This window comes from Lissotriton helveticus, chromosome 3_1, assembly GCF_964261635.1.
Source record: "Lissotriton helveticus chromosome 3_1, aLisHel1.1, whole genome shotgun sequence".
Lineage (NCBI taxonomy): Eukaryota > Metazoa > Chordata > Amphibia > Caudata > Salamandridae > Lissotriton > Lissotriton helveticus.
In genome coordinates, this window is record NC_136061.1 from 229,254,452 (window position 1) to 229,280,567 (window position 26,116).

The following is a 26,116-nucleotide window of genomic DNA, read 5'->3' on the forward strand; positions in this document are numbered from 1 at the left end:
TCACTTCTCTGAAGCTGCTCTCCCTCACCCAGACCCCCCACTCCCCCTCCACTTGCTCTCTCATCTTCCTTCCTCCCTACTTCTCAGTCTCTCTTTCCCCACTGCTTCTCTCTCTCTTTCTCTCCCCCCTCTTCTTTCACTCTCACCCCCACCGTATCCGTCTCCCGGACCCCACCAGGTTTTCCTCTGTCCCCCCTCTCTCTTCCTCCTCCTCATGTCGGTGATAGGGAGCCCGGGGCCCTCTCTGAAAATGCGAGCTGGAGGTGACGTTACATGTGAAAGCACCAAGGTGTGAACCGGGAAAAGAGGCAGGGAAGGGGTGGGCAGCAGGAAGAGGGTCAAAGGGGGCACTGGCTCTCAGAGAGGTGAGATGGGCGGGGAGCAGCCCGAGGACAAACACAACACCAGAGCAAGAGGCAGACGCTACTCTTTTATTCAAATGTGACTATTCTTTCTGCTTAGTAATTTACTTAACAGCAACTGTTCTAGGCAGTCCATCACTATAATCCAATAATGATTTGAAAAGACTTTGCCTCAATCTTTTTTTGATGTCAGAGCGCGCTATAAAGTCCGAGGTCTCCTGGCGCTTCTGACTAAATTATAAGATGGAAAGGGGAGGGGGGCAGAGGGTACTCAGAAGGATCTAGAAAAGAGCAGAGTCTCCAGGTGTGGTCTAGATGTGACGTGCAAAGAGATGCAGAGGAGTTCACCTAGAAGAGAGTGCCAAAGGGACGGTGCAGGAAAATGAAGCCCGCGTCTTGTCCTACTGAGCCCTGAAACGCAGAGGAGCTTCGGAATAGAACAGAGAGTGCGAGCTGGAGAGGAACCGTGGCTGGAGCATCATGTGTAATGCATAGTGGCATGGGCGTCCACAGGGGGCAGGGCCAGCTTTAGCGCTGGTGGCACCACGGATTCTCTCACTAGCACCCTTTAACAGTGACCAAGACTCCATAACCACTCTCTCTCAGATACATTGAATTCGTTATATAGCGCTACTCATACCATTAAAGTATGTCAGAGCACTTTGCATCACACACACATTACACAGACAATCAATCATACTTGTGTAAATCAGTGTATAGGAAATGTTACATAAGTCAAAGGACAAAGGGGCATATTATCAAGGCCTAGCGATATTTTTATTGCCACGTTTGCGTCCGTTTTCGGACGAAATGCGACGATAAAAATATTGCTTTATTTACAAGAGCATGCTAATGCGTGTTCAATGAGATTAGCACTGGTTTCAACATTGCATCGCCTTGCATAGCTAATGAGATGCAAGGGAGGCGTGTCCCGTGAAACAATATGGGATATCATCACTAACCCTGATTCTCTCTATTTTCAAGTGTATCGCTAACACACATAGCGATATTATAATCAGCGCTAACCGGGTTTTTCGTTGCTTTGTAACGCCTGCTATTTTCCTTACTAAGCCATATCTATAATGGGAGATGGATTGTAATGCTGAGTCCACGTCTCCCATTATAGATTAGGTTTTCCCTATCGCGGTTTTCTATCGCTGGAATTCCGGCGATTTCGACTCTTTCCGCCGCGTTTGCCTGGATTTCTATCGCCTGGGCGATAGAATCTGGCGATATGCGGCGTTTATTTTTTGAGCACTACACACAGCCAGTGTTAATTATTGCTGGCTGTTGATGATATGCTCCTAAAAGTGTAGGAGTCACAAGTCATCCATACTGGTAGGCAGTATAGTTTAGGAGTGCTTGGTGTGGAAAAGTACAAACTCAGAGTCGAAATAGAAACTGCATAGTTGGGGGTTTTCTTTAATAATAAGACTCAATTTCTACCCAAATTTACCCTTTTTGCAACATTAATCAATGTTCTATACTTAGCAGAGTGTATGCACTTCTATGATGAAAGTTAATACCTCACTATTCTATATTAGGTCTTTAAGTTATAAATTGCAAGTAAGAAAAGGATGGCTCTTTTAAAAGCAGTAACCTGCTGATCTAGTTACATTAAATGCACTATTTAATCTACTTGGTACACGTTCTTTGCAGCAGGCATATTAACCCTCTGTACTACCTTCACATACATTAAAAACCTCAACTTCTCAAAACTCTGATCTCTGGCCAGGAAGAACATTAATCACAGGAGTTATCTTGACATTTTTGTGAGGCCCCGTAATTGCAGGGGGAAAGGAACGTGCAGCAGGTGCTTTTAAAATCATAATTAAGTTGTAAGTGGTACCCCCAGGAAGCCAGCAACCGGTGCAATGGCACCGGTCACACCACCCTAGAGCCGGCCCTGGCAGGGGGAAAGGAGGGGTGCTCCAGGGGGGGGCAAGCGCCCCTCCTTGCCCCCCCCTGCGGACGCCCATGGACTCGTGGTACCAGGGACACCTTCCCCGCCGCAGCCGCAAGCGGGAAGGAAGAAGAAACAGAGTTTTCCTGCTCAGCCGAGCAGGAGCGCAGTGCGAGGCTCGGACGGAACCCCCACCGCAGAAGCAGGACAGAGTGCTTCGCGTCTCAGCCGAGAACGCTGGAATCCCACGAAGGTACGAGCCACAGGAAACAGAGCTGATGGCTCTGCGCACCAGAACAGGGAAAACGTCCTATATGGAATCACGTACGACGCTACCTGCGCGTTGCGTGATTATAATGCTTCTGCTCCTCCCAGAAGGAAGGTCTTCTTGGAAGTGTAGTCCGGCGATTCTGCCGGTACTGTAGGCGCCATAGGTCCGTTCCTGACAGTTTGACTGTTTATCTGTTGTATGGGGGACTCGTGTTACACTGTGGGTGCCTGTTCAGCTTCAGGCCCGTAACTGCTTGTATTTACTTTCAGAATTCCTCCCTCCCACCTCCTCACAAGCTGGAAAAACGAGCGGTTGTGCTCCGTCGCAGCAGCTCCGATTGGGTGTGCCCTGCTGCTCTGTGAGTGCAGGGGTGCTTTCTTGTCCTGCTGTGGAATATTAAAGTTAATTTACTAGAGATTGCAGAGGAGAATGTAAATGTCCCGTTGTGAGTTTAACATCTTTATTTGTACATGCTTATGTGATTTACCCAGAATCACAGGATGTTGAGCCGACGCCGAGACTCAAACCTGGTTCTCCAGCTTCATAGTTCGCAACTCTTGCAGTTACACCACGATCTCTCTCCCTTTCTGTTTCGTATTGCTGTATTTGGGCGTTTAACTGGTTCTAATGAGCTGCAGTCTTTGCCCAGGCTGTCTTGAGCTGTGTAATAATAAAGATGGTGGTTTCCTCTCCCGGCAGGGTCAGGCGGGCAGGTCGCTGTGAGCATCTGGTGCAGGCGCTTGGTAACTCAGTGGTGATTAATATCTTGCCAAATGTAGCCCCACCTCTTGCCTGTACAAAAGCCTGGTGAGAGGCAGCACAAATGCCCGCTGTGCTAGCTCTGCGCCTGGTGGCATCATCGTGGAACCTGCAGAATTGGGTAAAGGAAGGTACAGTACAAACCCTGGGAGCGGGCCGCTTTCATCCCTCTCTGCTAAAATGTCCAGCTCTTCTCATTGCTGTAGCGGCCCTTTCCGCTCCGCTTCATGTATCGGATGCACATGCACTCTGCCCAGGTCCTCTTTCCGTGGTCTCCTCCACTGTTTGAGATGCCTTCACAACCAGTCTGCAATCTTCATTTCCATCCCTTGTCTCTACCTTTGAGTCATACCATAATTCCTCTTATTTGAGTAGCATCTTCCAGTCTACAGGGGGCTTTCACGCGATGTAGGCAAACCAAAAAGGGGGTAGTACCTTGAAATATATCAATATAAAGCAAAACGGCAAACAACAAGGGTCTATTCCAAGCCTGTGGCACCTGTCGTAAGAAGAGGCTATATTCTGATGAACCTCATCAATAGTGCATTTACTGCCTTTATCCATCTCATAAGGCCAAGGATTGCAAGGTATGCCAGAATATTTTCTCTCCAAAAACCTTGAAGGACCATGAAAGCAGACTGTTGTTATGGCTCCAAAAACTTAAAACCAGAAAGGAGCCTGCGTCATACATTGACAATGAGGATTCTTCATCTTCCTTCAGAAAAGCTTGCAAAAAAGAAAGATTCTTCCCATTCTCATTTCTCTCTAGAACCACCAAAAAAACCCTCTAAAAAGACCTCTAATAGAACGCAGATCAAGTCCCCGCACGAAGTTGAGGTTTCTCCAAGTCAAAAAGAGAAGAAAGATGCATCTTTTTCCTCAAGAAGACCTTAAAAAAACAAGGTCTGAGCCTCATACATCTCCGCCTCAAGTTTGACACACTTTCAAAAAGCCTTAATCCGTTCTGTCCGCCGACGAGTTTTTCACAGTTGACAAGAAAATCTGTGTTGGCAGCTATGACAAAGACGTGCACCGCAGCGTCCACAACATCCACTACCAGTGCCATCTCCACTCTGTTGATGACTACATCCTTCTCAACGACTATGTCCTTCTTGTTGACGAGTCATACTGCTAGACCGTCTACGCTGAAGATGACATTGACAACACAGAGCCTTTTACTAGACCTGTAGGTCTACTAACCTACAGAATCTACTCGACCTAACTGAAATGCACTTGACCTCTTTCTGTGAAAGCAAGCAAAAGTGAACAGTTAACCAGATTTAAAGGCATTTTTATTGCTCATTTACTTTGTGAACAATAAAGAGGCCTTTAAATCTTGCTCTCATCACTTTTCTTCTGCTTTCAGAGACAGAGGTCAAAAGTCAGTTTATTTTCCTACTCGCCAGGAAGGGCGAGTAGGACCTAAAAATAGCTCGCCCTAATGAAATCTGGATCACAAATACAAGTGGGTGAGTGGATTTTTTGAGCCCTGCAACAGCACCCCGTCGATGACGACTCTCCTGTCAATGGCAAAATCAGCCTGAGCGGTGTCGTCGCTCAAACCACCGTCCATGTAGACATCCTCGTCTACAAAAGAAAAATCTCTAGAAAAATTGCAGAAGCAGGAAAAAGAAAAACATTTTACACCTGCTCATACTTTACAAAGTAAAGTGTCACCATTGGTGCCTACCCACCTGTTAGATGAAGATGATTGACAACGGTACCTTTGGCATTGCACACAGCCCATCTGAGCTGCATGACAAATACTAAAGGAGAAAATATTACGATCAGGGGTCCTATGCTCCTCCAGATCAACTCCACCAGCAATATCATGAGGAAATGGAGTGTCTTCCTACATCACTAGTTTCTGACCTGTAGTTCGTTATCTGATTACTGAAGCTGCTTCCCTCCACTGTCGCCTACCGCTAAGCACACCTCCCACCGGCAAAGTCTCCACCTGTGCAGCCGTCCACTCCACATGCTCCAAGACTATTACTACTGCCTCCTTTGGCATGGCACACTCTGCAGACAGCTCTCCTATAGGATCCCACATCTGATGATGACAGGGAAGAGGGGGAGCTCTGCGACGCTCACACGGAGTGGGATGATTATCTTTCACCAACGCCATCATCTCTAACGCTGCCTCCTGTGGATTCTGCTCCAGAGGACTTGGGTGATTTCCATAACCTCCTTGAAAGAGCAACAAGAAGGTTCGAACTTCTCATGCCTACATAGTGGACAGACTGCTGCCTTTATGATTTTAAAGAGCCCTTTTGAAAAAGCATTAGGGCTATGCCCATTGTCGATTACATCTTGGATGAGGGCATATAGATGATGAAAAATCCAGCCACGACTGCTGCAGTATTACTTTGCCTAGATAAGAAGTACAAAGTACCAGAAAATGCTCCTGCATGTCTTACTCGGTTCCCCGAACCAGATTCTGTAATCACACTGGCGGCCCAGTGGCGACCTAAAAACCCCTCAGCACCGATTTCAGCGCCTCCAGACAAAGAGGGTAGGCGCCTTGATAACATTGGAAGCATTTTTTCTCAATGTCAGTGCTTACAGTAAGGGCGGCAAACTCTTTTGCTCTTCTCGGATGATATGTTGCCAAATGTGGCCTGATATCGCTCCATACTTGGACAAGCTTCCTGAGGATGTAAAAGCGGAGGCCAAGAAATTCTTGCAGGTAGGGTTAGCGCACATCATTGGAAACTGATTTTGCCAAGGACATAGCCACCCCTGCTTTCCGACAACTGGCAGGAGCAGCAGCGTTAAACAGGCAGGGCTGGCTCAAAGCCACCTCATTTAGGCCAGAGGTCAAAAATAAAATCTTAGATTTTCCCTATGATGGCAAAGGCTTTTTCGGCAAACACTTCTGACGTCCTTCAGACCATCAAAACAGACACTGACACAGCTAAGTTATTGGGGACCCTGCAGTACAGAAAGATGCCCTTTCAAAGCTCTTAGGGAAGAGGACTACCCTCCAATAGGGGAGGCTACAGACAGTATTGCTTCCCCTCATGCTCATCAAGTCTCTCAGCAGTTTCATCCTCTGTATCAACAAAGGCACCCACCACAAACTGCCTATAATAGAGCTCCACCAAGGGAAAGTTGGGGCGCCAAGGAAAGATTACTAGCTGCCTTTAATGACCAGTTATAGGCAGCAGCTATTCCCCTTCTTTCTCCATTCTGGCTAGGAGAGAGAATATCCAATCCCCTTCGACGCTGCACAAGAAATAAAAATCAACCAATGGGTCTTGGACCTTGTTCAATTTGGCCATACATATGAATTCATCTGTATTCCGCCTCCAGCCCCTTCTCAAACCTCCATTCAGAAACATCTGCAACTCTTCAAGTTAGAGGTCAAAACCTTGCTCAACAAAAGGAGCTATAGAGACGGGAAGAGGTTTCTATTCCTGTTTTTTCTTGGTTTGCAAGAAGTCATAGGAGGTGGCGACAGATTCTGGATCTCAGAAACCTGACACCTATCTCCGGACACAATCATTCTGCTTGGCAACACTGCAGGATATACTGCAGCTTCTGAATCAAGAAGATTATATGTCAACCCACGATCTCCAAGATGCAAATTTGCATCTTCCCTTTCCCCCAAAACACAGGAAATGTCTAAGATTCACAGTAGCCGGCACCCATTATTAGTACAAGCTGCACCCCTTTGGCCTAAAATCTGCCCCTCGCTTATTCACGAAGTGCTTGGCACCTGTAGCAGCCTTTCTGAAACGGCACAAGTATCAAGTGTTCCCTTATCTCGATGACTGATGGGTCAAGGCTGATTCCAGTCAGGCCGCACAGACGTCAACAACTGTGTGCATGAACCAGTTGAGCATACCAGGCCTCACACTAAATCTGAAGAAGTCGATTCTTCATCCATCATAAAAGATAGAATTCTTTGGGGCCACACTCGATATGACGCCCAACAAAGCGTACCTCACACCAAAGAGACAGCTAAAACTGACGACTTGAGCAAGATGGGTACAAAGGAAGGAGTCTTCTTCTGATCGCCTCTATACGTCCCTACAAGGGATGATATTATCTTGCAGTGCTATAGTTTCATTCTGATGTCTGCAGATGCGTCGGCTGCAAAAGGAATTGGACAGGCGACCGGGTCTTTCGAGCACCTCTTCCAAGTCACTGCAGCCTTGATCAGTGTCCTATCCTGGTCGACTCTGCAGGCACACCTGTCAATTGGCCTGTCTATTCTAAATCTAACTTCTCCTTTAGTCATCCCCACTAACGCCTCCTAGAAGGGTGGGGACCATACCTCCAAGATCTATATGTCAGCAGCAATTGGCAAATGTCTCATCTACATTTCCACATCAATCTGCTAGAACTCAAGGGAGTACATCTAGCTTTGCAGGCTTTCCTTCCCATAATCAACACTTCTGTAGTGCTAATCCACACGGACAATGCGTTCACAGTGCACTACATCAACAAACTGGGTTGCACAAGATCTAACCTGCTCTCCCAGGCAGCACAAAGCATGTGGGAGTGGTCAGTCCGCCACAAGGTACATCCACGAGTGGGACATGTCCCAGGAAAGCAAAATACTATAGCTGAGACTCTCAGCAGACTGAGGACCTCTTGTCACATTTCACCAGAATCCCAAGTGACTTCACTTGTCAGCCTGGCTCCTTAGTTCAACAAATTTGCACACTTAACCATCCCACCAGAATGCAAGGACATCTCAGCCAGAGCTCGCTAAGACCGTACAAATAAAACCTATTGCCTCAAGTGGAAAACCTTTTGCATGTGGTGCCAAACTTCTAAAGTGCATCAACTTTCCTCTCACCAAAAGAAATCCTTCCATATCTTCTGCATCTGGTGCAAACGAGACTGGCTCATGTATCTAATAAAGTCCATTTAGAAACCATCTCCCGCCTCAGGTTATCATACACATCACCTTCATTATGGTCTTCCATACTCATTAAACAATTCCTCAAGGGATTATTCACGGTCTTCCCACCGGTAAGACTTCCTCCTCCACTCTGGCAACTACATTGTGCTTTTACAGCTCATGAAAGATACTTTTGAGCCCATCCACAGGGCAGATATTAAGTTCCTTTCCTGAAGGTAGTTCTCTTCTTGGCCTTAACCTTTGCCAGGAGAGTCAGCGAGATACAGGCTCTCACCATTCAGAAACCTTTCCTCCAATTTAGGGACGGTAGGGTAATTCTTCTCACAAACCCTAAGTTCATTCCTAAAGTCCCCGACTTTCACCTCAGTGAACCTGTAATTCTGAAAACTTTCATCCAGATTCTAAGATGCCAGCTCAAAGATCACCACACTCATTAGACATCAAGAGATGCTTAAAGTTCTTGGACAAAACAAAGAGGTTTCGGAGGTCCAATCAATTATTTGTAGCGTACAGCTCTCCAAGCAAAGTATATCCTATTTCAAAGCATTGCTAGATTGATATCCAGGGGCATTCACTCCTGTCACCAGAAAGCGGGCAGGCCATTAAGCACATCCTAAAAGAACTATGTCTACTTCAACAGCGCTGTTTGCCGGTGTGTTACTTCAAGAGATTTGCCGCGCAGCTACTTGGAAGAATAGACACCCTTTTGTAGCACTACCGCTTGGAATCGGCATTTCACAGTGAAGCAGCAGTGGGCCAAGTGGTGTTACGACATCTTTTCCAGCAAAGGTGAGCTATCACCTTCTTCCCACCATCCTCTTACCTGTTACTCACATTTTGCATTGTAGTTATTTGAATTACAGAAAGGGCATTATTTAGGTAAGAAGAACATTGGTCTAGAACATTCATGTAATTGTCAGACTCCTCTTCTGAGCCCATTCCTCTGCTAGAGCTGCCCAAACCTGAGGACACTATTCCTTTGACTGGATGTTAAGGCTAGAAGGTAGCTTCAATATCTTAATGGAACAATAACTAAATTTTTGTCTTCAGCGCACCGTGTAGCTGTATGTTTACCACACTACCCAGATTTTAAAAACCTGTTCCAGAGAAAAAGGTCTGAGACTCCGTGCGTGTGGTATTGACTCTGGTAATGTCTGTTTGACAGCTTCTGCTGGCGCAGATGACAAATAAATAAATGGACCAAGGCCAAACATTCTTCCTTAAACCCTAGTCTTCACTAGTATGGCAGCTTACCTTGAATCACTCTCTAATGCTCCGTGGTTTGCTGAGATACCTTGCTCATGAATCAGATAGTGATTTGTAAGCATGCAACCCGCCTTCCCCATTATATTTCCACAATTTTCTAATTGATTTGCAGAATGTCAGTGGGTTCTAAAATGTGAATGTGCATGTCTAGGTTTTAAGCTTGATTGGTGGGCATGTCCTTTCAGTGGCAAGGAACTATTTGAGAGAAAGTTAATTACTCTTTGCGACTTACCTCTCCAGTGGGTATTTCAATCAGCAGTTCATGAAATGCAGGGATTAGAAGGAGATGTTCAGTAACAACAGCAAAGCTCTTTGTTTTTAACCGCAACACCACCTACACTGTTTTAAAGGCAGTATTTCACAGCTGCAGGAAAAATCAGTGGAATGAAGGAGGCCAGATTGTCTGCCAAAACGATAAGATTAAACTTTGGACTCATTTTCCCCAGGTAACAAGATCAGGAAGCTCCCACCCATTTGTGTGGAAATCCATTATATCCTGCTGACTGTCTTTACCCTTTACAAAGACATCTTGGTTAACAAAGGCCTTACTTAGCTGCTAAAGTAAGCAGTAGGGTGCCACATTTCAACGTGGTAATGCCTATTCAGGGTACTTTCTGGTACCCAATAAAAGTCGAAATGGTTGTTCCATATTGAAACTCTTTTATTTCTCAGCAAGTACTTCTGAAGCAAAACTTAAGAATGGCAACTGTTCTCTAATAGAGCATCAGGACTCCTTGGTCATTTTGGACGCCCTGGAAGCATAATTCCACACTCCCATAAGACACTGCCACAAATACATATCTGTGGTTTAAAGTAACCGGGCTGAATTTCCAACATACAACTGTTTCTTTCATGCTGGTCCTTGCCCCAGAGTCTTCACTAAGGTAGTGGCAGCACTTGCAATCCACCACAGTAGAAAAGGAATATGTGTTCTCCTACCTTGATGACTGCCTAACACCCCAGTCGCCACATTGAACCAATGAGCACATTTCTGCACAGTCCTTGATTTCTGGCTAAATTTGCAGCTTAAATGTACAGCAAGGGAGAATGTTTCTTTCTTTTGGGGAGACTGCAGAGCTTAGCATAGTGGAAGTATTTTTTGTAGAACATTAAATCATTAATTAAAAATGTCCATTGACTTCATAGTGTCTTGTATTCATTTGGTGAATAATGCTAGGTAGAGATCTCTTTTAGCATTGCCTGACTTTGCAGTAGGAACAGTTCTGTCACTTTCACAACATGATTTTCATTAAATCTAATATCTCCAATGGTCTCTTTTGTTTTGGTGAACAATGTCCAGATCCTCACAAGCAGGAGGTCAGCAATGTACTAAACAAATAAATGGGGAGGGACAATTCCATGCTGCTCTACGATGAAACAGCACCTCTATGGTTTTGCTTTTAAGAGCGAGAGAGGGGATTGTTTCCACAGAGCTAAAAAATCACGAGGGAATGAGACCGTATTGATGGTCTGTCAGATGTCTACCTTAAACAAGACTATTCACAAAAGATGTACCATTCCGTGAGGTTTGTGACCTACATTGAGGAAAAATAAAATATTTATCATCTGGTTGTGCTTCTTAGTGTGGAGCAATACCAGCGGGCCCCTCAGAAGGGGACTCTTTGCTAGAAATCTTTTCATGCCGACGTCTTATAGGATTATGGTTAGCGGAAATAGTGAGTAGTTGGTGCGTTGATTCACTGCTTTATTTTTAGGGTATTATTTAAGGCCACGTTTTTTAAATTTTTTTTTTTATTTTAGTGCACAAATTTAAACCTCACAGGCTTGGGCCTACAACCCCTTGGGCCGGCCGCGTTATAGATATGTCAAGGAAACTATGAACATAGTTATACACAGCCCATCAGCCGACAACCTGGGGGTCCGGCGGCGCATTCCTAGTAGCAGTTAATCAATACACAGTCATCGCCTCCAGCAGAGCAGTGTGCATTTCGTCATATGCATTTTCTACAATTTATCCACCAGTTTGTCCCTACTCTCCCCCCCCCCTGTGTCTCCACTACCACTTATCAAGCCGTGAGTGTTCGTGCCCTAACTAAACAAACACCAACACCAACCCCCAATTCGGTCAATGGCCCTATCCCCCCCACTCCATCCCCTCCCGTGGTCATTATGTGTTGCACAATTATGTCCGTCAAGGTGGTACCTAGACCTGTTCCATGGCTATACCTACCCCCAGTGTGCTCCCTAGTAGTGCCTACGCCCTCTCTGAGTTAACCCTTCCAGAATGTCAGTCCCGAATGTTATGTCCCTGCCAAGCCAGGTGTGGGCTGTGCCTTAAACGGTGCCATCCCACCCCTCTGATCATCTCCCACTTCGCCCCATGTTCCCATCACTCTCCACATCACACTCTATGGGGCGCGTGCACAGCTCCCTCCACCACCCACCGAAATGCAGGTTCGAGCCATTGTTTGCCCCTCAACCTGGGGACTCCGTTTCCGGGCTACCAAGGTCCTCCCGCTGTCTCCCATTTAGGTAAGTTTGGTACAGCGGCCAAAAATTTTTGGGGCGGCTTTTGGGGGGCAGCAGCTCGCTATAGTGTTCCGCTTGTGTGCTACAGTACAACATGTCTCGAGCCCATCTAGTCTTGGTCGGGAGAGGTCCCCTCATCCAACATTGGGCTACTACTCTCCTAGCCATTAACATCCTCATATCCGTGAGTCTGCGAAGCGCAACTGGGAGCCGCCTAGAATTACCAATGAGCGCCACGCCCGGATCTAGGGTCATGTCTACGTCTAGGATTTTGCTCATTTCCGAGAAGATATCGCACCAGAATGACTGTATTCCCGGGCAGTTCCAAGCTAAGTGCAGAAAGTCAGCGTCGGCCGCATGGCAGCGTTCAGATTGTGCCGTTTGTCGCAGGCCGAATCTGTGAAGCCTCTCCGGGGTGTAATACACCCTTTGCAGGAACTTAAAGGGGATCAGTCTGTGCTTACCATTAAGCGAAATCCGTTTCGTACTGTCACAGCAATACCGCCATGTCGCGTCATCTAATGTGGTCTCCAGGTCTCTCTGCCATACCAGTCTCGCTTTCATCAGCTGCTGCTCTCCGTGCGACCTTGCTACTCTGTAGAGATTCGTGAGAAGCGTCCGAGGTTCCTTGTGTTTGATGATATATGTCAGTTCAAGGACGTCTGGGGGTTCCGCCATATCCGGACCAAGCAGCTCCGAAAGAGCACGCCGAGTCCTGTGGAATTGGAAGCGTTGCAGCATAGGGGTCTCACTGCAATCCCCACGCACCTGATCCCAGTCCTTGGCTACACCATCCTGAAAAAGATCGCCCGCTCTGCGGAGACCTAGCTTCGCCAGCTCTCAGGTGACCCCCTTCTCAGCCATGGATGGAAGCCAGAGCATCCACTCCAGCGGCATTTCCGGCGAGTATAGTGGTGCCCCTCCCTGTCGTTGCAGGAGCGAGTGCCATGCATGGCTGGTAGCCGTGATGTAGTCCAACACTCCTGTTCGACGGTCCAGCGGCATGCAAACCGTGGCCGGAAGAGGCCGTGGGTGCGCAAAAAGTCACTCCATGCGGGTTCAGCCTGTCTCCATGGATCCAGGTGTGGAGGTGCGACGCTTGAGCTGCTCTGTAATAGAGTTCAAGGTCGGGGGCCGCCAAGCCTCTTTTAAGGCCACGTTTAAAACTGATTTAGACTAAGTAAACTTGTTATTCTTTGGTCCAATTTGTGGTTAACATGGTTCACAACTTTTTGCCATAATTGGTCAATGGTGTTTCTTTAGGACCTATGCGTAGAAACCTACTTTACTCATAAATGGCTCTTTATCTGTTCATTTAAGATATGTTATACAATGGTTTGGTATCCCTGTGCACTCTTATATTAATAATTATATAAATCTTGACTAAATTTAAACAATGTTCTGGTTGTGCTGCAAAGTCTGTCACACCATGTCTGGCGGTGCCTTTGTATATAGAACTTGTGTGTGAAAGGAATCTCCTAACACTGAAGGCTTGTGCACTCTTTGCATGAAACTGGGAAGTTTCTTCACGTAATAAATCACTTTATGAATAATCCTTTCGAAAGTTCATCTTCTTTTAATTCAATAGTTCTTTATTTCATGTTTCTTTTTTCAATTTTCAATCAAAATCCATTATTAATTTGTGTCAAATGTATCATCTTGATTAATGCGTTTTATACAACACCCAATGCATTTCGGGTCATCAGAACACGACCCTTCCTCAGGGGTCTAAAAGGAAAAACACAGGACCAGATAACCCTCAACTGAATATAACAACAGTTTAAAAAAAAAAAAGAAAACGTAACATCATAAACGAGTCTAAACAAAACAACATTATTATCTCATGGGTAATCTGTGAGAGTAGTAGGATGCCAACAGAAAATGTGAAAGTTCAAGGGAAGAATTAGTGTGGTGGGATACCAATAACCCAAATGTACTTAAACATGCAGGACAATAGAGTGATAGAATGATGTGAGGTTCGCTTGAAAGTGAATGTGAACTGGAATGTAAAAACGGAACGGCACATAGGGTGTCAGAGAACGGAATCAATTACATTATGCAAATAAAAATTGCGAGGCCGTAATGCCAAAAAATAACCATGCGAAGGATTCTGATTTATGGCGCAGACAGGGTTTTCATGCACTTACTTCGGTAGAAAAACGGCGTTCGAGTGATTTGTTCGATGATGTCCTACATACTTCCTGGTTGGGATGTGTCGAATTCTAGATTGGCCAATGTGCTATGTATTTACAAAAATGACGCGTGTCATGTGATAGGAGAGTCAAGCTTCACTAGAAAGATCACGTGGAGGGGGTGGCCAATCCGGACTCTTTCTAGGTTATCCATGATGTTGCGTATTTCACTGAATAGGCGCATATCATGTGATGCGGAAATGAAGCTTTACTACAGATCACGTGGGGAGGGTTTACCCGATCGAAGCCGAACAGTGCTCTGCAAATATGAACAAATTGTGACGTAGGATTCAGGGCAATGAATATGGGAAGTCAACCCAAAGCTCTCGTGAGAGACAAAAATCTATCAAATTAAACATTGTGTAAAGAGAATTGAGATGGGGCTAAAATTGAAAATTGGTGCAAAATAATGTCTAATGTCGAATAGTGGAAAATACAAATGCTTAAAAAGGTGACTGCATACAACTACTACACAATAGCATCAAATTCCATAGTGGCAATCCATTCACATATAAGGCATACTGTACATAAGCATATTTCGACATATTGAACATGTTTATTGAGGGGATTAAGATTGGCCCCTCTGACAATGTCTGCTATGTTCATAAAAAACATGTGTATTCCACTCTGTCATTCATCTCATTTGGATGTAAAGAATTTCGTTTTTTTATCCAGTAAAATTCAGCCTTAAGGCGAGATTTTTGTGGATCCGTGTCGCAGCGTTGTTGCACTCCTCCAGTATAGTAAATTTGATTTGTTTTGTGGATCCGTGTCGCAGCGTTGTTGCACTACCTCCAGTATAGTAAATTTGTTTTGTAAGATTTGGTGTTTGGCCTCAATCCAGTGTGTAGCTGTAGTTGATTTCAAATTCTTCAATCTAATGTTACTCTTGTGCTCTGTCATTCTTACTTTGATTTTTCTCTCAGTTTGTCCTACGTAAATCTTGCCACAAGGACATTTAATTGCGTAGATGCACACGGGATTGAGGCCAAACACCAAATCAAATTTACTATACTGGAGGTAGTGCAACAACACTGCGTAAAGTGATTTATTACTTCCCAGTTTCATGCAAAGAGTGTGCAAGCCTTCAGTGTTAGGAGATTCCTTTCACACACAAGTTCCATTTAAGATATGTTAAAAGATTAAACTAGCATGTATATTTGCAGGACCTATTTGGGAGCAGAGGACCGGGTCGGGAATGTCCGCAGGCACACTGACAACGCTTAATCAGTGCACTAAGGGTTTGCCACGTCTTTGCATCCTACGAGTGCCCTGACAAACTATTAGAGGTTCTCCTGATTATTGGAAAGTGAGTTCCCAAAATATGAAACACACTGCACAAACGTTTAAATCTTCTATTTTCATTGCCTTCTTATATATCTTAAGGGCCACAAAGTTGGCAACTGGTGTAGCTAAGCACATTACCTAGGTAACTAATTATAAAGAACGTTGTGTTAAAAAATAATAACAGTATACTATGCCAGCTTCCGAAAGTGCTCAATCTAAAATATTTGTTGTTAAAAGGAAAATGTTATGGATTTGACATGACCAATGGCATGTCACAAAACATAAAGACACAGAAGATGGCAATAGTTGTCAATTTTGCAGGGGTCTTTGTCACGGACTCCTGTTCAGTTTTTTTTCCCTAGCCCTTGTCTTGATTTAGGGCTTGATTTAGATTTTAGTGCAACTGAAAATCCTCAAACAACTTGAGATTGTAATTCTGGTGTATAATTCACTAGCTAAATTCCCTCCACAGTACAGTTCAGCTTGTGGAGTCTACTGTGTACCATTCACCACCGAACTCCAAATAACGAGCAAGTGATGTATTTGCAACATTTCAGCAAAATAAGCATGAGCCTATGAAAAATGTCATGCATGTAAAATGTAAATGCATTATGTTTTTATTTCCTATCACTGTTTTTGCATCTAATATTGTAGCATAGGTTATACATACACTTTGACTATTTCTTTTCAGTTGCTGCACTTCTGCGGATGTCGACCTCACACTGTTATCATTTGCACTTGCTCGGGGTAGTGTCGCTCAGGTGATGAACTCCCTTTGTACCATGGTTAACCACTTGGAAACGCAATATAAAGCTTCAGCACTTATCTCTTCAATGGCAGCAGTTCGGAAAAATCTGCTTTATAAACACGGTAAATATGTCTGATGTGGATGAAATACCATCGATAGTAATACTAGAGATAGGTTATACATACGGCCCACCCAAGTTTGTTAAATTAATTTTGCAGTGAATGTAATAAAACGCATCTTGGAGATTTCACTTCTTGAAATAAAACATGTGCATTCTTAGTTATCCAAAATGTGAACTCTTTTCAGGAATATTTTCGGGTGGTGTTGCTGTGAAGTCTATGGACCTAGGTGATTTGAGCTGACTGCGCAGTTACTTTATGTGTATTTACTGTTCTTTAATCATTTAAGCAAACGTTCTCTCTCTTATTATGGTGTTTTGATTTTGCTCTTTTCCTCACTGGCTCCTGAATCAGTCCTGATTCAGGAGCTGACTTTTACAGCTCCTGAATCAGCTGACTTTTACATGATTGTGCTGTAAACTTGAACTATAAAACTCTACTTATATAAATTGTATGCATCAGCAGTCGAGTTATGTGGATTAGTTAGGCATATATTCTTAGCAAATATTGAAGTGGTCTTGTTTTAAACTGTGTTGTTCTTTGAAAGGACACGTTTTAATTCTTTAAGATTTAAAACAACCTTGATATTTTTATTTTCTTCATACAACACCAGCATACATTCATTAGGTCGAGCTGGCGTTGGAGCGCGAAGCGCTCCCGCCAGCGAATTCTATAGTCGCCGTGTTCACTGGCAAGGGAGTCTAGAGCTGTGCACGAGCCGCTACTGGCCTGTGCACGAGCCGACTCAGCTCTGTGGACGCGCACGTCTCCGGAAGACGTGCTGCGCCCGAGCCGCCTCCCGCTTGTTCTTTCAGCAAATATTCTCGGAGCCGTAGGGCAAAGTTACCGAACAGCACAACAGGTAGGCTTTTTACATTTATGAAGACAGTATGATAGGCCTCGTACACACACCTCCCCTTCCAGTGCCATACTAAATCAATCTAGCAGTGTACCCTAGGTATTGTTGGGTACAGAGTATTTGAGATCTTGCTGTTGGCTATGGGCTATTAACGATGAAAGTATTCTCAAGCTTTGTCTGCGCAATTACATATTTTGTGATGATCATCGTGATTTCCTGTTTGGGTTTTTCGGATCCAAGAGAGGTGTTAACAGTCGATAAAGTTGATGTTTATAAAACTGTAATAAAGCGTCCTGTCTCTTTTTTGTGTTAAGCTTTTTTTTGTTTTCTACACGTAGTATATATATATATATCTATATATATATATAGTCCAGGGCAGACAACCAAAGGAAGAAAATAATTTCGCGAAAGGCGTGTATTGTATTGTAGCTGAATGTATATAGTGCTTCTTACCTCTGAGGAAGTGCACTAGAAGAGGGGTAAGCACACTTACAGAGTGCAGTTTCAGAGTGCAGTTTCAGAGTGCAGTTTCAGAGTGCAGTTTCAGAGTGCAGTTTCAGAGTGCAGTTTCAGAGTGCAGTTTCAGAGTGCAGTTTCAGAGTGCAGATTGTGAGTGCAGATTGTGAGTGCAGCGTGCAGATTTAAGATTCAGAGTGCAGCGTGCAGATTTAAGATTCAGAGTGCAGCGTGCAGATTTAAGATTCAGAGTGCAGCGTGCAGATTCAAGATTCAGAGTGCAGCGTGCAGATTCAAGATTCAGAAAGCAGATTCAAGATTCAAGATTCAGAAAGCAGATTCAAGATTCAAGATTCAGAGTGCAGATTCAAGATTCAAGAGTGCAGAGTGCAGATTCAAGATTCAAGAGTGCAGAGTGCAGATTCAAGATTCAGAGTGCAGAGTGCAGCGTGCAGATTCAAGATTCAGAGTGCAGAGTGCAGCGTGCAGATTCAAGATTCAGAGTGCAAATTTAGAGTGCAGATGCAGAGTGCAGTTAAAATGTTGCTAGGCTAGGGCTTTAAAGACACCCCAAACGTGGAAAAGACTGCTGTTTTTCTTTGGTTTTGTCCAATCTTGTCCAGACGGTCACACCTAGTATTTTTTTGCAACTATCTTTTCTCCTAAAACATTAATATGCAGGATTGCTGCGGGGTCTCCCCTGTCAGTCCTCGTGGTTGTTTTTTGTGAAGCCCCTGCAAGAAATGGCCATAAAACAATTGGCTGTTTCAGTTGTCTAGAAACACCACAGATTCTGCTTGACCTGGGCGTGCTCCATGACTTGCAAGTTTAACTTCACAGACAACTACATAAAAAAAAAGCATTTGCAATGCAATAGGTCTCGCATTTGCGAGAGTTTAACCTATTGGCATTGTAAATGACAATGCCTTTTATTTATGTTTTAAAAACCAACACATAAATAAAAGACATTGCCATTTACAATGCCAATAGCTCAAACTCTAACAACTGCGAGACCTATTGCATTTTAAATGCTTGTTTTTAAAAGGTAACTTTCATAGCTGGTGAATTATTACAGGTACCAAAACAATGTTATGGTTTGTGGATGTGACAGATTCATGGGAAAAGGAGTTGCAGACAAGTGCATAACTATGTTATGTATACATATCCCTCGTGCGGCCACCTTAAAGACCTCCCATTCTACTGCATGTGTGGTGGCGTGGCTTGGTTTTCTGTAAAATAGTGGCTGATATGTTTGTGTTGAATGCCCCTGAAACTAGGGTCATCCAGTATGTCCAGAGGGAGTCACAAGGTGTGGACTGGAGTGAGTGGATCACTCCAGGCCACATCCATTGCGTGTGCAGCATGATCAGAAATGATGCGCCCTAAATAGTTGAGTGTTGGAACTGGGGAGAATAAGCGGAGGAGCAGAGGTAGCGACCAATGCGAACATGTTAGTCGTGGGGGCTGAGTAATGGGATTACTGCTTGTTAGTGGGATGTTGTGCGCTCCAGGCGTCCGATAAGGACTAGTGCCTGGCCCAGTGTGTTACCTGCGCAGAGTAGAGGTGGAGGGCACTTGCAGGAGGGGGGGATGGGGCCTATCAAGGAAAACGTCTAGTACACTGTTGTAGTCTGTGCCCATTATCCTGGGATTGTCCGGCCATTACACCAGGCCTCCGGACAGGATAGCCCAGAAACCGTTGTGGTCATTGTTTGGGGCATATATGCTACCTAGGAGGGCTAGGGTTACATCCAACGCTCCCTTCTGTAAAGGCATACCTGCCCTCGCTGTCCCCAACCGTGGATAACAATTTAAAATGTGTGCCTGGGCGGACCCAAATCAACGCTCCTCGACGTACGTGGAACAAGTTGTGCCATATATCGCTCCCTTCCAAAGCTTTCACGGACGCTGTAATTCTACACTGGATATGTGGGTTTCTTCCAGAAAGCATATATGTGCATGTTGATGCTTTAAGTAAGAGTATATGGAATAACAGTGACGTGCTGTATGCATGCCCCTGAAGTTTTGGCTAAGAAACCACCTCTGTGGATGGTGTCATCTACTGGAAACTTGGTTGGATAAAAAATGCCTGGGACGAAAGAAGTTGGGGTGGTCGGAGGGTTAGGAGTGAAATCTGGAAGGGCAGTTGGGGATCCAGTGTGAGCAAGGATCTGACCTCAGACCACTGGGGCCCACATCCCGCATGCGAAGCAGGAGGGGCAATAACCGGTGGTGCAAAGTAGAAGATATAGTAGTGTTTACTGGATGCCTGCAAAGGGCTCATCAGCCAGATACAGCTAGCACGGTGAGCACGGAACCCATGTCTGGGCATACCTGTCCACTGCCCCAACAACAAGGTGATGAATGGAATACTTTAATTAATCGCAGCCACTGGCAATTGCTCGGGCCACATCCCATTCCATTGTTTTTCACCCACTATGTCTCCTCAGTTTGGACTCAGCCATATGCAAATCAGCCTTCACCCTGCTCCAATGAGAGCAGTCCAGCCCGAACTGCAAGGTCAGGTCCTCTCTGAACCGGAACACGATCAGGATCAGTTTCACCCTTGCTATGGGTTTATTAGCTGGGTATAGCTTAGTTCTAGTGACAGTGTGCATGGGACCCATGTCACGATAACAAGAGGGTTATTTTGTCACCTGGGAAGATTACGTGCAGATTTATCTGGCACTCCAAACGGAGCACAATGGCCTTTGCCATATTGCAGCTCCCAACTGAGGCGGGCAGGTTGGGAGCTACAGATTTTGAGCTCTACTTCCTCTGGGGTCAATTACAGCAACTAAGCCGATGGCTTGCTGACTGCCTGTCTCTCAAAGAGACATGCACAACAATGCATCCGCTCCATATAGGTGAATTAAAAAGCCTCCTGATTACAGGTGTGCTCAAGCTTCATGCTTGCCCTAGTCTTCTTTGGATGGCCTTATAGTGTTACGCTACGGCCAAGTGTCTTACTAAGTTAATAATGCCTTATGCTCCTTTGATTTATTTTATGTGGCGCTAGTTCCACCCGAGGGTATCGGAGCGCTTTACATCAGCAATGGAAGTACACAATGAAAACAATCATGGTAGTTGACCAAAATGGGTTATACAGGTGTTAAAACTAATACAAAATACAGGGAATAATGTAGGGAAACAATAGTGATTAAAGGCACATATAGGAAGAGATAGAGAAGCAAGTTGCAGGAACCAGAATGTTATTGTAAATAGTAAATTTAATAGTATGTCAAGGAGGATTCAAAGGACATAGTAGGTAGTGGGTGGTAAAGAGAGGGGGAGGGGGGAAAGTGAGGCAACAAGAGAAAAATAGGGGGGTGAATGGGGCAAGGGGGAGTAGTCTAAGGAGGGGGGAGGAGAGGTAGTCAGAAAGGATATCCGGGATTTAGTTTCCCCAAAATGTAGTGAGCAAATGAATTTTAAGGTCTTTTTTGAATCTGGAGTAGGAGGGGTTGCATCAAAGGTCTTTGGGTAGGGCATTCCAAATGGTTGGGGCCTTACCAGAGAAGGAGCGGGATTTCGAAGCAGCTTTTTTGAGTAGGGGTGGAATGAGAACGAGAGTGTTGGAGCTTCTCAGTGTTCGGGCACAGCCAGCTTTTTTAAGTTTAGTTGAGAGGTAGGATGGGATCTTCTGGTAAAGGGCTTTGTGAGTAATACAGGCAATTTTATAGGAGGATCTGCCTTCAATGGGGAGCCACTTGAGGGCAAGGGAGATGTGGTCCAAGCGTTTACAGTTTGTTGTTAGCCTGGCGGTGAGGTTGAAAACGGATTTGATGGGGGCCAGGTGGATTTTGGGAGTGCCAGAGAGAAGGGCGTTACCATAGTCTATTTTGGATCGAACAAGAGACTGGATAATTAATTTGAAGTCTTCAGCTGGGATAAAAGGTTTTTTTTTTTTGAGATGCCGGAGAGTGAAGAGTGCACTTTTTGCTGAGTTCTTGACACAGGAATTTAGTGTGAGTTTATTGTTGATGGTGATGCCTAGTGATTTAACCGAATCGGCGAGGGGGAGAGAGCTGTTTAGCGCATTAAGGTCGGCGATCCAAGTTTGGATGGGGAGAGGGTTGTTTTTGGGAGAGAAGAGGATGATCTCAGTTTTGTTAGGGTTGAGTTTCAGATGATTGTATGGAACCTGGTTTGGATCTTGTTTAAGGCCGTGTTAAGGTGCAGGATATCAGCATGGGATTTTATTTTATAGTACAATTGGGTGTCGTCCGCATATAGGTGGTAGTTGATTTTTTCTTGTTTGAGTATCCAGGTAAGGGGTGCCATAAAGAGGGTAAAGAGAGCGGGAGAGAGGATAGATCCTTGAGCGACACCAAGCGAGACAGAGGTTGGGCTAGAGAGGCAGTTTTGAATTTTAATTTATTTGGTTCTATGTTGAAAGTAGGAAGTGAGGACGAAGCGATTTTTGAGTGTGTTGAGTAGGGTTGGGTGGTAAACTGTGTCAAATAACCCTGAAAGGTCAAGAAGGATGAGTAGGTATGTCTCGCCCTTGTCCAGGGCTAGGTGAATATCATCAACTATGTTGAGAAGCGCGGTTTCCGTGCTGCAACCTTTGCGGAAGCCAGATTGAAGGGGGTCAAGCAGGTTGAACCCAGATTGAAGGGGGTCAAGCAGGTTGAACGTGTTTGTCCAGTTGAAGGAGGGCGCATTTTTCCAGGGCTTTGGAGAGGAGGGGGAGGTTGGAGATGGGGCGGAGATTATTAGGGTCGTTTGGGTCTGCTTTGGGATTTTTGGGGATGGGAGTAATTTGCCCAAGTTGAAGGGAGATGGGCAACACTCCCTGTTGAGAGGGAGGCGTTGATGATGTTGGTCCAGACGGGGACGATGACATGTTTGAGATCTTGAATGAGTGTGGAATGGAGAGGATCTTTGGTGTGGGAGGAAGTTTTAATTTTGGCTAAAATATTGAAGACCTCCTGTTCAGATACAGGGTGGAAATTATGCCATGAGGCGTTATTTTTAATCGAAGGGAAATTGGTTCCGGAGGGGTAAGAGAAGGGAGGGGGGAGAGTGGGACAGGGAAGTGTTCAAGGGGGGAGGTGGAAGATGTGCGGTAATCAGGGGTGGTTGAGGGGTGAGCGAGGGTAGAGTATCGAGGAAAGAGCAGTCTATTTTTGCGATTTTTTTTTATTTTTTATTTTTTTATTTTTTTTAAAATTATTATTTATTTTTTAAATTTAAAAAAGTTGGCAGTTTCTTCGCATTTGTTAGTGGAGGCTACCGGGTTAAGGGGTGCCAGGGCAGTTTGGTTTCTAATAATGTGTAACAGTTCTCTAGGTCTGTTTTTGGCATGAGAGAGTTGAAGATGAAAGAATGACGCTTTCTCTGAGAAAATCTGTTTTTTTATAAGAAGATCTCGCAGTTCTAAGGAGGGCAAGATGGGATGGGGAGGGGTGTTGTCTCCATGTTCTTTCCGCCAGTCTCAGCGAGCATCTTTCTTTATTAAGGTCTAGTGTGAACCATGACTTAGAGGGGGCATTTTTTAATGCTTTAGTTTTCATAGGGGCAAGTTGGTCTAACACCTCCGTTACAGTTTTGTTGAATTGCTCCGTGAGATCATTGGCATTTGAAATGGGGGGGATGAGACTTAGTTGGGATTGGAGTTTATGTTCCAGTGTGCCCGGAGGCATTTGTTTAAAATTTCTAGCTACGATTGTAGCTTTATTTATCTTTATAGGGGCAGGAGGGGCTGGGGGAGATATTGTGAACAGAACGAGATGGTGGTCAGACCAGTTGATGGGGACGATGCTGGATAGGGATGTAAGATCTGGGTTGGAGAGGATTGCGTCTAGGATAGCTCCTTTGGCGTGGGTAGGGAAGAGGCAAAGTTGCTTGAGGTCGCTAATCTCAAGGAGATTATTGATGAGGTTGACTGCCGGGTCATTAGGTTTGTTCCAGTGGAGGTTGAGATCTCCTAGGAAAAGGTTTTTGGAGCTGGAAAGTAGCGATTTAGTTGGGAGGTCGGAGACTTCTTCTGCAAAGGGAAGGGGTTCACCCGGGGGATGATAGATGTTATGCATTTGTATAGGGGGGAGCATTTCATTTTGAGGTTGTCGCCTAAGTATTCGAAGGCTGTGTAGTCAGTGTTATTATTAGGGGAGAGTTGAAGTTCTTCTTTAAAAATGATTGCTAGGCCACCTCCTATTTTTCAGGTCTATCTCTTCTGAGGATAGAGTAGCCAGGAGGGGCCAGAAGGTCGATGATGGGTGTCGAATGGTCTTTGAGCCAGGTTTGAGTGAGGAAGGCGATATCGATGTCTTTGTTAAGAATGGTTTCTGAGATTTCAGTCGCATGTCGGACAGCTGAACGGCAGTTGACGAGCATGCAGGTCAGGTGTTTGAGGATAGAGGTGGGGGAGTAATTGAATACTAGTGTAGGAAGGTAGATCCCTGACTATGGTTGCCCCCAACTTTTTGCCTGGTGTTTTGCTGGTTTTCTGACTTAGTTGACCTGGGGCCCTGCTATTCAGGACCCCAGGCCTACTGCTCTCTCTGTAAAATGGATTCCATGTACCTTAGGTACATATCTAATTGGATACTGAGTCACCTTATCAGTCCCTGTACAGAGTACCTTAGGTGCCCAGGGCATAGGTGTACCCAGGGCCTACCAGGGGCTGAAGCAAGTATTATGCCACCCTGGCTGGCCATCCAAATCTGACACAACTGGCTGCTTGACAGCTGGGGCAAGGTGGTGTACTCACCCTTTGCTTTAGATATAGTATACCTATATCTAACCCTAAAAATGGACACACAGATCTCCTATCAGTCACTCCTATAGCAGGCCTTAACAATCCTGAAGGCAGAGTGCTTGGAATCGTGTGAGATGGTGCTCTGGCATGAGCTGAGCCTGTCTGCGGCTTTCGGGATCCATCCCATAGCCGTTTCCATGATATCGCATACCATATACTCTTAAGTGCATTATAATCCTCGCGGTTATATGCCAACTCTGGTATCGCTTTATCAAAACATGTCGAGTAAGGTGTCATACGAATTGGAATACTAACCCCTCGCCAATTCTGGCGACGGGGTTAGCATTCCACCCTTCTAGAGGGACACGACATGTATGTAACCCCTAACCCCGGTTAAAGTCCAACAGAGCCTCAGCTCCACAAAATGGATGCTGCCACCGAGACACAAGTCTGCCCTCCTGCTGCTGGGAGTCCTCCCAGAGCAGGAGATAAGGACAAAGGGTTTCCTGCCAGGGGCGGTGCCAGCACCGTCCCAGACAGGGTTTTGTGTATTGTAGGTAGGCAGGGCTTTAGAGGAAGGTGACTGCATGTGGCACCCCGGTGCTCACTGTGCATAGGCTGGCTGGAACCAGTTCCAGGGTCACTCCAGACCCTGTGCTGGGGAAAAGCCCGCCAAGGAAGTGGGTGTAACCACCCCCCTCCTAGTCCCACCCCTAGGGCAGGACTTAGTCGCGTGCCAGCCCCTTTTTACAGGATAAAGGTAGGAACTGGCCCCCTTCCAAATCAGATCATCTTTGAATCCTGAAACTACTTTCCACGAAAGGAACTCAAGACTTCTTCCTAAGATTTCTCCCTTGTGACTAAGGAGTAGTCACCCTGCATCCGCAGGCACCATCTTAAGAACACTGCGGTCTGCTGCAAGTCTCTCCTCCGGATCAAGACTGCCCAGCTCGACGAGAACCGGCTTCCCTGGCACCTCTGACCTCTACCTACATCATCAGTCACGCTGAGATTCGTGGGTGTGACGAGACCTCGAGGGACCGGCCATCTTCAAGACTGCACGACTTCTTTCCAGCAAGCCCGCCGAGTAATCTCCTGGTGAGTGCTTTGGGGTCCGAGAAGCCCCGACCCTGAGCAGCTCCAGCACCGAAGTGCAGCCTCCCAGCATCTCCACGATCTGCGTGGGGCCCTTCTGCTTTTTGCTGCTCACCGCGTTGTTTGGCTACTAGCCCGCTGGCTTGTGGCCTTCTGAACGACGCCCGACGACATTTCTGCTGCTGGTCTGGTTGCTCCAGGCTGGCCCTTGCTCCCTTCCAAAAGAGGAGCACCCCGGACCCTCCTGGTCCACTCAAGACGCCATTTTGAGTCCACCGTGTGGGCTTGAATTAGCCAAGGCTTGTTGCCCAATCCTGGGTAACTTCGACGCCGACAGCTTCATCCATCGTGGGACAGCTCGCCTCTCCATCCTGGTCGCCGACAACGCCTCCTGGTCCGTGAGATCTGCAGAGCCAGCGTCGCCCACTCACCTAGTCGAGGTGACTTCGCCCGGTGCCATCCTGGTGCCCACTTAATCACTGGCTAGTGATTCAAGAACTTGGTCCCCTCTGCTTTCAGGTTTTCTTCTTCCTTGATCCAGGCTTGGATCCATCGAACTTTTCTTCACTGGTCGCCTGCCAGCAACTTCCTTCTTCCAGGCTCCTGGTCCGGCAACGAGATTCCCGACGTCTTTTCAGACCTATGCAGCTGCAGCCCCTGGGCTAGGTAACTTCGGCACTTCGGTGTCCCAGCATAGCCTCACTATCCTAGGGTCAGGATCCACTGT

General features: G+C 45.7%; 1 protein-coding gene across 1 annotated transcript in view; it reads left to right on the plus strand.

The window, feature by feature from the left end:
• The window catches only part of ZZEF1 (zinc finger ZZ-type and EF-hand domain containing 1), a 1,627,273-nt gene that overhangs the window by 188,062 nt on the left and 1,413,095 nt on the right, over positions 1-26,116 (plus strand). The window contains exon 8 of the mRNA XM_078679684.1: positions 16,098-16,276. Coding sequence (XP_078535810.1) covers positions 16,098-16,276 — 179 coding nt within the window. The remainder of the gene's footprint in view (positions 1-16,097; positions 16,277-26,116) is intronic.